At 41.1% G+C, this 13,051-nt stretch overlaps 1 protein-coding gene across 9 annotated transcripts in view; it reads left to right on the plus strand.

Annotated features, from left to right (window-relative positions):
* The window catches only part of LOC137619491 (adenylate cyclase type 1-like), a 423,950-nt gene that overhangs the window by 207,175 nt on the left and 203,724 nt on the right, over positions 1-13,051 (plus strand). For 8 of the 9 annotated variants that reach the window (XM_068349561.1, XM_068349560.1, XM_068349563.1 and 5 more), the window contains one exon: positions 229-279. The exons of the other annotated variant lie outside the window; for it this stretch is intronic. In XM_068349561.1, coding sequence (XP_068205662.1) covers positions 229-279 — 51 coding nt within the window. The remainder of the gene's footprint in view (positions 1-228; positions 280-13,051) is intronic. 9 annotated transcript variants of the gene reach the window in all.

Consider the following 13,051-nt stretch of genomic DNA (forward strand, 5'->3'; position numbering starts at 1 on the left):
TGTAGGGAAGAAGGGCAATCTTCCTTAAAGGTGAATGAAAAAACATTTTAAAGTATGCCAAGTAAATTTATGTTTTAAAGTATATGTATTTTACTTTTAAAGCTTGAATGATTTTAGAAACTTTTTTTGTAGTAAATCTATGTAACTAACAATAAGATACCTTTCGTACATTTCTTTAAAGGGTGATGATGGTAACTAACACACTAACACACTCATTTTGATTTTCAGAGGAATATATTCTTTCACGAATACTACGAAATAGAGCGAAGTTGCCCACAAGTGAGTGATTTGTAATGATCTGTGTACCTGTATGGCTGTTTGTGAACCTTCCTAGGGCTTACAAAATTATTTTCAAAGTCTTGGTGCTCTTTGCCCCTTTACATGTGATGTCACATCCTTTAGTCCTTAACATCACAAATCTCCCCCACCACAATCAGTACTGTCTAAATATCTTGACTACTTATAAATGCAACATTATTGATAAAGCAAAAGTAATGATTTTCTGCTAACTAAGAAGGAAATGATTGTTGCATTGTAAGGTCATTTCAAGTACAGTATGCAGTAATTTTAGAAAATATTTCTTGCTAAGTATTTTCACTTTCCTACCAACTTGAGACACCTAGTATTACCGTATATGGTCTTATATGGCTGAACATAGTTCTAGACAATGTGCAAATTATATATTGTACTGTGCATTTTTTAAAGAAAATTTTGAATGCTATATTCAGCAGAACCATTCAGTTATAGACAAGTAGAATAACTCAATTATTCCCAATTGACTTCCAATCTTTATCTACCTCAATCTCCACAAATCAGAAAGTTAACACATAAAAAGCACATAGTTTGTCGCATTGTCCAGAGCAGTGTAGCTTGTAGAAAACCTTTCCACCATTGGAGTACAGTATTTGCATCTGCTTAGAATTTGGAGCACTTTTAAGTCTATCATTGACTTTCTTCATTAGTAAAGTGTTTTTATCCTTTTTTTCACTTATATATCTTCGTTTGATATTAAATTTACCTATTGTATATCATTGTATATAGAAAATAATGATTATATTCATACATACTTATGTGCATACATACATACATACATATATATATATATATATATATATATATATATATATATATATATATATATACAGTATATATATATATATATATATTTTTTTTTTTTTCTATGAACTTCCCGGGATGTTCATATTGCTTGTTCTCCAGAAGCTTGGTTTAATCAACATTTACCCATAAAATTTAGAAATTTAGAAAAAAAATCCCATATTCTTTCCCTTCAATAAACATATGACCATAGAAAGGGAAGGAACATTCTAGAGGTGAATGGTAACTGAAGAGCTAGTTTCTTTGTCTTTTCAGTTTTTCAGTCATGTCAGTACTGATCGGATATTCTCGAGATTGTTTGCTTTTTGCTGCGCATTAAGATGTCTTCCCTTTGGTTTCTTAGAAATTACTCTGTACTGTAGAGTGTGGATAGGAGTTGTTTCAGGAAGGTCATGAGAAATATTTTTTATTATTGAGTGGGAACTTGTTGTTCCTGGAATGTCTCCCTACAACATGCAACAAAGTTCAACGGAAGGATTGGGGCACTAACACTCAGGGCACAAGCACCCTGGTTCATTACCTGCATTATCTTGGTGTATTGTGTCAAGGGCAATACTCATTCAAATAACGATAGTGAAAAGTGCGTTTCTCTCCCGGTTCCTCTCATGGGAATGTATGTTGCAATGGCTGCTGATCAAGCAAAAACAAAAACAACCGAAACACAGCCCTTTCTTGTGGATTCTGCTAATAATGACTTCCCCTCCCCGGATATGCTGACTCTTAGGAGGATTAACAGTAGGAGTGCTAAAAGATACTTGAAAGGCTAGGCTAGGCTAGTTGATTGTAACAGATATGATGACAAAACTGGTATGCCTCCACCTTTAGACAATTCCCATATTCAGCCAACTTTGTATAGTGACGAGCTTCATAAGCACGTGGCATTGGAAGATTCCTTTGTTAAAGTTCAGAAGTCCAATGAATCCGCTCTTAAAATGGTAATTCTGGTCCCTGTTGCCAACCTACCCTAACTAACCAAGTTGAGTTTAGTGTTGAAGTGTTTCTTTCAGTAAAGGTTCTCAAATTATGCTACGCATTACAGATTCGAGTCGTTCTTACAGGACCTCAAATTCTTTAATTTCTTTAGACCCTTCTGCTGCTAAATGCTGCAATCCTAGTTGCTCTGTGAGACAACCAGATTGTGAGGCAGAAGACCGAGTCGGTAATCTAGGTCATAATATCCCTTCATTCGCTAAAGTAGCATGCCTGAATTATATCATATTACATAGGTGGATGATGTGGCATATATGATTCCCTTAATCTTCTTTAAGTGTACAAAGTTTCAACTATACTCAATCCTTTGCATCATGTTTTGTTGGGCAGTATGTTCTACTTGTTTGTAAGCTTTGCCACTAGTTAATCACATGTTAATTAAAAAAAAGGTAAATATAAGCACAAGTACATATACTAACAAAACAAATCCTCTGCACACGTGCAACTTTTCCTGCATTCACTCTAGTTGCAAACAAACTGAGAAATCAGCTGAATTTTCCACAGTTTAACAGCCTACAACAGGAAAGTGAAATGGAAGAAACTTGGAGATGAAGTGGGATGTTTGGAATTATCTTCTTTCTAAACCTTATGATTATCAATCTTATTGCTCAGAAATACCCTAATAAGTTGAGTAAGGTACATTTAGCAGCTTCTTATTCTTCCCAGTCTGTGTAAGTAGCCTCCTCCAAGACTGGTTATATCCCTCAGTTATAAACTGTGGTGGATAGAATCGATATTATATTGTCTTAGATTCAGATAAAGTCTAGGAATTCCAGTTCCTGTTTAGGCCTTAAACCTTCTGTAATGCAGAGATGTACTGACTTGGATAAATCTCTTCTGTTGCATAACATTGTCTTAGTTTCCAATATAATTTCAGTCTTGACCCCATCATTTCGCCTCAAATGAAAATCTTTGAATTCATGTTTTGCAGGTTGATTGACTAAGGGTAATCAAGTAGGGTTTCTTATATCACTTTATTTAGCTGTTTTTCAAGTGTTTATCAATTTCCTTACTGGATTTGTTAGCATAGGGAAAACAGTTATTTCAGATAAATAGGGCATATCCACTGTTCAGATTGTGATAAGTGTTAATTTCATCTTAAGATATCTTCCCTACTAGTCATTTACTGTGTTTTAATTATCGTCGTATCATGCGAGTTACTTTTTGAGAAACCAAATCACAAAAGACTTAACTTTTTTACTAAGATATTTATATTCATAGCTGTATTTCTGTTTAAGAAAGTATAAAAATAAAACAATTTGTTACTTTTAATAATGTTCACAACTTTACACTTTCTCCTCAATCTTCTGCCTTCTTTTATTCAATATTTCCCACTAATATACTTTATCTGCATTAATATTACTACAGTATATTAATGTTAGATTCTGTTTAGACAAATTTAATTTATCAAGTAAAAACCACTCCTGGCCTTCCCAACACTCGCTAACGTAATCTAAGTCTCTCTCGCTTTTATTTCCTTTAATTTTGGCGTTCACGTTACTTTATTCTTTTTTATAACAAATTTCATCTATCTTTTTCATTTCATTATTTCTCAGAACTGTTTGGGAAAATGATTTGGTAAGCAAAATTACAGGGAAAAAAGGAAAAGAATTAGGAAAACATGATAGGGAAAAAGACAAATGATGACGTAAGTTGAGCGCTAAGAGAAGTGAACAAATAGTTACGGGAATGTGGGGAGCAAAGCATGAAACAATAAGAAAACGAAGGACGAAGCATTATGAAATAGAGGAGTAGATGTATATCGAGTGAGTGAGTGCGTGCAGGAAGGAGGGGAGGGATTAGGTAGGTGCGCAATGGTGAGGGGAAGGGGAGAGGTACCAGACAGCTGGAGTGTGAGAAGAATCTAACCCTTAATATAGAAATATTAGCGCTGATGGAGTATAGTAGGAAATATCGAGTGAAAGGGATGGGAAGAGGAATAAGGATATAAAAGGGAATGAGAGGAATAATGAAATGAAAATGATAAATTAAATTTGTAATAAAAATAAAGTAGCAAACGCAAAAATTAAAGGAAATAAAAGTGAGAGACTCATGTTAGGTTAGCAAGTGTTGGGAAGGCCAGGAGTGCTGTTTTTACTCGATAAATTAGACTACACGCAATCTTACATTGATATAGAAATATTAACTCAGAGAAAATATATTAGTGAGAATTATCGAATAAAAGAGGGAAGAACATAAGAGAGAGATAGAGAGAGGAGAATATGTAAAGTTTGGACTATTGTTAAAACTCACAAATTGTTTTGATTTTATACTTTCTTTAACAGAAATACAGATTATTTTATAAACTAAAAATATAAATATCTTGGCTATAGTTGTTTTAGGAAATATGAAATGTCCGTCGGTCGCATGCCTTAATAATAATGTGTTATTTCTTCTGAAAATGAGGCTACTGGTGACTTAATCAGTTGATTAGGAAAGTATTAGCATAAACAGTGGAAAAGATTATAATTGGCTGCTTTTATTTACAAATACGATACGAAAATGTGAATGTTACATGCATTATTATTGGATATAGTTAAGTTAAACACCAACTTCATCAAAATCTGGTTTATGCTGTAATTTTTTACCAGAGTAAATAGATAAACAAGTGTACAGCGAGAGCTGGGTGGAGAGAGGTAAGTTACTTGAAGCACTCCCGGTGTAAAGGAGCGCAGGCTATTTGAAATCATCACGCCGCCAGAGTTTTTATGTCAAATATGTGATTTTTTTTAATAGGTATTGCAATTCTCTGTGTCGCATGTAAGTGAACTTGTGAAGGGAGAACTCTTATGAAAATAGGCCTGACTGTAATACCCTCCTTTAAGTACCTCATTATGACTAATAAATGAAATCCTTTATATTAAGGGTTTAAAAGCTAATTTTTATTGCTGTTTTGGGTTGATAGGCTAGGAGGAGCTTTTTGAATACTTTCTATTACATTTAATTCTAGTGTATTAGAAGGCTGTATTTAAGCAGAGAAGGCGAGTCTTATTGATAATAGAGGGAACGACAGCATCACTTCCACTCCAGGTTTTATTCATGTTACAGTCTGTTTAGTTAGCTTCTGATATATTAGGATTTTAATGCCAATAATACCTTTTCTGGTAACTGAAATCAATTTAATTCTTGGTTCAAAGTACTATTTCAGGCCTAACCTACCCTGATTCAAACCCTAGCCTAACTCTTCAATTGTAAAGTCTAGTGTTACACGGTGTCTGCCAGATCCGAGTTCTTCTCACAGAATCTCACTTTGTATATCTACCTTGCCCTTCAGCAGCTATAACATGGATCTCCCACTTTTCAAGCCAATATTTTATACACTTGGAATTTGCGAGGCTTTAAATGAGTTCATAGCTTGGATACTTATATCGTTCCTCTCTTCAACATAAGTACCTTCAAGTGTCTATTTATTCCTTATGTGATGAGATGTTAGCCTAAATATTTTAGTACTCCTCTTGTGAAATATGAGCTCTTTACTATTATTATTCCCACCATTTGCCATGGCTCGACACGTATTAAACAAGTTCACGATTTCTATGAACAGCAGGATGATGAAGCTCCTTTTTGGCCACAGAAAGAATAGTACATAAATCTTTGGCATCTGTGGTCGTGTGTCAAAGAAGTTTGCCATACAAGACCATTATGCACAATCATCTTTCTCAAAGGTGATTCATCCACACCCATCCATGTCAAATCTGACTACATGGAGACTAGACACCACATAAGAAACAAAGAGAGTCTGAAACCCTCATGGAGTCTAGACTGTGTATTAAAGTTTCTTAAAGACAATATGATATATTCTACCAATATTTCAGATCAAAGATGCTGAAATATTTAGTTTGTTTGGTGCAAAGCTAAGTCTAATAATGACTAAGTCTAGCTTGCACATTGTTAAATATTTACAGTTAATTTTTTATGATGAACTTTCAATGTTGTCCATTAATGGACTTAGATCATGCTTAATTCTGCAATCAAGGATTAGATCTGTCCCTCTCGGGTGTTATAGCAATTGTACCACAGTAAGTTTTCACCATATCACGATTCACCTATTGCTCCCTCAATACTTCTCGGATTTATAAATGTGTAAATCTATATTGTGGGTTTATTAGAGCAGAAAAGTTTTTATTTTTCATATTTTGATAATTTTTTTCTATAAAAAATATTATTTTTTGGGCCTAAAGATTAATAATGTTGATCACAGTAATACTGTAAATACTTGTGTAACTTGGGATCCTACATATTGTGGGTCATCCAAATTTTCACCCATAAAACGGATTTTGAGCGAAGCGACAAATCTATTTTTGAGTGAGATGGCCATGTCGTCCTGATGGAAGTTCCTAAAGGGTAGCTTCCTTGGGTATATATGACTACGGTGATATTCCCAGAGAATTTACCTTAAGGTACCCAGAATTCTAACTCCTGGAGCGAATATCCCTAAATAAAAGAACCAGGGATATCGCAAAATATCAGAGGACGTATTCTTGACTGGCCACATAGCAATCTGCACCGCGAACAGAATTAACACTTCGAAGGGGTCAATTGGCAAGAAAACGAAAAACGAGAAAGAAAGGAGAGCCACTCGCAAGGTACCTCTCCTCTCCCGTTTCGTAAGCGTGCATTGCGCCGATCACGGCGCCATCTGTATTCCTTGTAGTGATACACGAGGTGCTACAGATACTCTATGTAGGGAGGGGTCCTACAGCCCTTTTTTAGAGGAAAAAGGAAGGGCGGGTCCATCAGGACGACATGGCCATCTCACCCAAAAATAGATTTTTCGCTTCGCTCAAAATCCGTTTTTTGGGCTCAAGCCATGTCGTCCTGATGGAAGTATACCAGAGCATTACTGTATCTGTGGATTCTCAAAACGTGCCGTACTCTCAGAAGGTATTTCCCGGTCAACTAGACCTAGAGACCTAAGATGTTACCGTCATACATCTTTTCATCTAACCATAGACCATGTTAGTGCTTCCTGCCCCCTACAGGGAAGAGTCATACTAGATTCTGGGAAAGTCTCGAAGAGTACATATACCTATGTATGAATAACAGACAAGCCAATATAGTGGTCTCACTCTATATCTTGTAAAGCGTAGTTTGTAAAAGAACCACTGAGTCAATATGAAATATCGACCAGTTCCCCGTTCGATTACTGGATTGGACAAAGGTTTATATCCGGGTAGGAGGAAAACTTGCACATCCGCTACCGTCCCCTTAGGGCATGGAGTCCTCCCGCTAGGGGAAAGCATAAACCAATGAAAGATGCTTGCATAAAGGAACAATCTATTAGAATTATCCAAGATAAATATACATAGTAAACGTAATGCTAAATCATTTAAAGTAAAATGACACAGGCGAAAGAGACGCAAGGTTCACAAGAACTAGTTTATTGAAAATCAATAAAATTAAACAGGTTAAACAACAATTATACATATATAAGAGGAGGATAACCAATAAATAAGCATAAGCATGATAGTAAACAGAAAACTTTTTTATCTGAAAGAAAAACATTAGCGCCACTTTTAACATACCGAGGTATCAAAATCATAAAAGTTTGTATTACTAATCAGTCACATTAGCGTTGGAAACGCTTGGCACACATGTCTGCACTTATGCTAGGTTCACCTTTGAATATGGAACAGTCAATGTGGGCACCCTAGTGCCCTAACACTTAGTTTGTAGAACAGTCCGTAACTACACACCCACCCCAGAATTAATCGTCTCAATTAATTTCACTGTTCCTCGCAGAGTTAAACAGCAGGTTTAATGACACTACCCACTGCTACCACAGACCTCTTCAGTTACTCCACTTGCTTCGCATAATGACAAAAGAAAACTCTGGAAGACTTCCAGCCAGTGTATGAGCGAAGATGTTCGAAATCCCTACTATTGAAGAAATTTAAGGATGAGGCAACTTTCCTCGGATCGTGACCTGCGGGTGTACTGTCTGGATCCGCTCTGCGAATAAAATAGGTGATTTTCGCCCTAAGTTGTTTCAGCGATAAATTTGAGCCTGATGTTTCTCCCCTGAATAGTTGACCACCCTGAAGTCTGAAGTTCTACGAAGATAGACCTTTAGGCATTCCACTGGATATAGAGATGCATCTTCTTTCAGAGGGCAGATTCTCCAGGGACCCCACCTGTTGGTGGGTAACTCGTTCTTGGCGAGAAACGTAGGATCCGGAAACAGGTTCAGTTCTCCCCCATCCAAGAACTGAACACGAACTCGTTCTTGGCGAGAAACGTAGGATCCGGAAACAGGTTCAGTTCTCCCCCATCCAAGAACTGAACACGACCTTCCTCTCTCGAGAGGGCTACAATTTCACTAACCCTGGCCCCCGAAGCGAGTGCAAACAGAAAAATAACTTTTTGGGTCAAATCCTTTAAAGCACACTCATTGTTCAACAACGAAGCGAAATGAAGAACTTTATCCAGAGACCATGAAATGGGCTTCGGAAGTGCTGATGGTCTGAGCCTAGCACAGGCTTTCGGAATTTTATTAAAAATGTCGTTAGAGAGGTCGACCTGGAAGGCATATAAAATGGGTCTTGTCAAAGCAGATTTACACGTTGATATTGTGCTGGCTGTTAACCCTTGACCATGGAGGTGGATGAAGAAAGATAAGCAGAAGTCCGTCGAGATCTTTTGTGGATTCTTCGCCTTGACAAAGGCCACCCATTTTCTCCATGATGACTCATATTGCCTTCTAGTGGATTTGCACTTATATTCCTCTAGGAAGTCTATACTGTCTTTAGAAATCCCGAAACGTTTTCTCACTGCTAGGGAGAGAAAATCATGAGCTGCAGGTTCCGGGTTTTCTGTGATGAAGCGCAGACAGTCGACTTCTGAACTCGCTGGGTCAAAACTGGATCTGGTAACGGTAGACACTTCAGCCGTAGTTCTAATGCCAGAGGGAACCACACGCTGTTCGGCTACTTGTGAGCCACTATTGCCGCTACTCCCTTGAAAGATCTCAGTTTGTTGAGGACCCTCTATAGAAGGTTGTGAGGAGGGAACAGGTAAATCCTGGACCATCTGTTCCAGTCGAGGGACATCGCGTCCACTGCTTCCGCCAAGGGATCCTCGTACGGGGACACGTAAAGGGGTAACTTCTTGTTGTTTTTTGTCGCAAAGAGGTCTATCTGCAGTTCTGGGACTTGACTCAAGATGAAAGAGAATGATCCTGCGTCTACGGACCATTCCGACTCTATCGGTGTGAACCTGGATACAGCGTCCGCTGTCACGTTGCGGACTCCTTGAAGGTGAACTGCCGACAGGTACCACTTCTTCTTTTCCGCCAGTCGAAAGATGGCCAACATCACCTGGTTGAGTGGTGGTGACCTCGATCCTTGTCGATTCAAGCATCTCACAATCACCTCGCTGTCCAGTACCAACCTTATGTGGATCGAGCGGCGAGGGGAGACTTTCTTCAAGGTAAGGAGTACTGCCATAGCTTCCAGAAAGTTTATGTGAAATGCCTTGAATAGATTGGACCAAGTTCCTTGGGCCTTCTTCCGATGAGAATGACCTCCCCACCCCTCCTTCGAGGCGTCTGTATGAATAGTCATCGAGGGGGGAGGTGGCTGGAGAAGCACCGACTTCTTTAGTTGCCTGACTCGGGACCAAGGCCTGAGAAGCGTATGTAGACGAAGCGGTACTTTCCTTATCAGATCTCTTCGCGCGTTTGATGCATAACTTCTCCAAACTCCAGTTGCATCCTTTAGGGTCTGTTACTGAGGCAAACTGGAGAGAACCCAGCACTCTCTCCTGTTCGCGTCTTGATATTCTTTCGGAATCCAGAAGTCTCTTGACAGAACCAGCTATCTCCTTCCTCTTCTTCGCCGGGATGGAGAGTTGGTGTGACACTAGGTCCCAGTGGATTCCCAGCCACTGGAACTTTTGAGATGGAGAAAGCCGAGACTTTTTTCTGTTGATCTTGAAGCCTAGATGCTCTAGGAACTGGATCACCTGTAGGGAAGCTTGCAAACATTCTGTCTTAGATGCTGCCCACACCAGCCAGTCGTCCAGGTAGGCTACCACCTGGATTCCCTTTAGGCGTAATTGTTTGAGAGCTGCGCTCGCAAGCTTCGTGAAGATCCTTGGGGCTATGTTTAGCCCGAATGGCATGGCTCTGAAGGCGTAGAGTCCTCGATGTAGCTTGAACCCTAGGTAGGGGGAGAGTTAGCGATTGATTGGAACATGCCAATAGGCGTCTGACAAATCTATGGACACGGTATATGCCCTCTTGGGCAGTAAGGTCCTTATGTGTTGCAGTGTTAGCATCTTGAACTTGCAGTTCACTATGAACTTGTTGAGTGGCGACAAGTCCAGAATGACTCTGAGTTTTTCTGAGTCCTTCTTCGGAACACAAAACAGCCTCCCTTGGAATTTGATGGACTTTACCCTTCGGATTACTCTTTTCTCCAAGAGTTCTTGAATGTACTCCTCCAGAACGGGGGTGGAGTGTTGGAAAAATCGTGGGCACGGGGGTGGAGTGCTGTACCAGCTCCAACCCAGTCCATTCTTGAGTAGGCTGTGGGCCCAGGGATCGAAGGTCCAACGATCCCGAAAAATCTGAAGTCTCCCTCCTACCGGTATCATTTCACTTTGGCTGCTGTTGCCCTGAGGTCTTGCCTCCTTGACCGCGACCACCCCTGAATCCCCTCCCCCTTGAGGGGCGTCTAGGAACCTCTGGCTGCTCCTCTAGGCTTTGCTCGAAAGGTAGTTGACTGCCCTTCGAACGCTGGGTTAAATGCCGGAGACTGCGTAGTTACGGCTTGGAGTACCCACTGGTACGTGGCCGGGGTTTGTGCCACCATCTGGGGCACTGTAGGCAAAGGAAGTTGTTGTTGCTGCTGTCTGAATGGCTTGGCTGGCCGAGAGGGTAGCCTAGTCTTCTTAGTCTTCCTCTTTGGTTGGGGACCCTCATCCGGGGAAGACTTTCTCTTGAGAGATAGGCCCCACTTCTGGAGAAGGTTTCTATTCTCCGTGGCGGCCTTATCTACAACCTCCTTGACCGCTTCACTAGGGAAGAGGTCTTTGCCCCCAAATGCTGGAGGAGATTAGTTTCCTTGGCTCGTGCCTCACCGCAGCCGAGGCGAACACGAACTTCCTACAAGCCCTCCTAGCTTTAACGAAGCTATAAAGGTCCTTCGTCACTGTGGCTAGGTGTGTCTTAGCCACTACCATAAACATTTCATGGACCTTGGGGTCACTTGCCATTGTCTCCAGAGTCGTTTGATGAGACATTGAGGCAGCAAGTCTTTCTTTTGTCTCAAGCTCCCTGCGCAAAAGAAAGCCAGACAGCTTCGGGAGGTTCTCACCGAACTGACGTCCGGCAATATCGGCCTCCAACTTCCCGACTGAGAAGGTAAGATGGATGTCCTTCCAGTCTTTGTGGTCCATGGGTAAGGCCAAAGATAGAGGTTTACACTCCTCCAAAGAGGGGCATGGCTTACCTGCCTCGATCGCTTTCAGCACGGCCGTAAACCCTTTCTGCATAAAGGGGAAGGCTCTAGAAGGAGAGGACATAAAGGAAGGGTGCTTCTTACTCAAAGCAGGTACCTTTGAGTTTGTGAAGCCCCTCTCTTTCATCGAGCTTGACAACAAAGCTTGAGCCTTAGCATGGTCAAAAACTATGACCTCCTTCGGCTCCATTTCTTCCTTTGAGGCTGGTTCCTTCCTTAGGTGGACATAACAGTCCGGATACGACTCCTTGCTGGGCCAGAATTCCACCTCCTCAAGGGGGACTGAGCCCAACTTCTCCGAAATGACGATCTTTCCCGTCGTCATAGGCATGTGCTCGGCATACCTCCAAGGGTTGGCATCTGAGCACAAGGGAAGGTCTTTCACGCTGAGCTTCTTCTGGGGCCCACGTGATGCTGCAAGTCTCCGCATCTCCAACTTCATTGCAGCAGCCTTCTCATTATTTTCCTTCTGCATCTGTTGGATCATCCCAACGATGGAAGAAAGGGTCTTTCCCCGCTCCTCTGGGAGAGAGGACGATGTTGAGGGAATAGGTTCAGGGGCCTGAACCGGGGTAGCCGACACCTCGTCGAATTCTTCCTCCTCATATTCTGGAGCTTGCTCCTCTTCCTGGTCTTCTGCCAGAAGGTCTTTTTCCAAGCACTCGGACACCTCCGACATCCTATCGTCCAACTGGATGTCCTGCAGGGCGTCCGCGACTTCAGCATCCACCGGGATCTGAACTAATGGTATCTCCGCTTGAGGCTGGGGAATCACTGCATCTGCTGATGCCTTGGGGAAAAGGTAAGCCCTCATCTTCTCACTTGGAAGATAGGGACCAGAAGTGTTCTTCTGAAAGCCCCTTACCCAGGTACGAAGCTTCTCCCTTGCTGCGTCCCTTGACTCCGCCGTCTTAGGGGAATCAAATGCCTCAGTAATCAGGTTTGTGCATACGGTACATACCTGCGGGTCCCAATACCGGAGATCACCTTTGGAGACTGCGCATGCTGCGTGCCTCCTACACAAGTCATGTCCGCAGAAGTTCTTGCTGCGGACGTTGCAGAAAACGCTTCCACACTTCGGATGGTCCTCTTATCAGAGGCAGAAGAAGTTGAAGAAAGCATTATAATGTTGAAAATAATCCAAGAATTGCGAGATAACACAGGGAAAACACCGAGTTGTTGAGCTACGCATAAAGGAATATAGATGGCACCGTGATCGGCGCAATGCACGCTTACGAAACGGAAGAGGAGCGGTACCTTGCGAGCGGCTCTCCTTTCTTTCTCATTTTTCGTTTTCTTGCCAATTGACCCCTTCGAAGTGTTAATTCTGTTCGCGGTGCAGATTGCTATGTGGCCAGTCAAGAATACGTCCTCTGATATTTTGCGATATCCCTGGTTCTTTTATTTAGGGATATTCGCTCCAGGAGTTAGAATTCTGGGTACCTTAAGGTAAATTCTCTGGGAATATCACCGTAGTCATATAT

This window comes from Palaemon carinicauda, chromosome 26, assembly GCF_036898095.1.
Source record: "Palaemon carinicauda isolate YSFRI2023 chromosome 26, ASM3689809v2, whole genome shotgun sequence".
Classification (NCBI taxonomy): domain Eukaryota; kingdom Metazoa; phylum Arthropoda; class Malacostraca; order Decapoda; family Palaemonidae; genus Palaemon; species Palaemon carinicauda.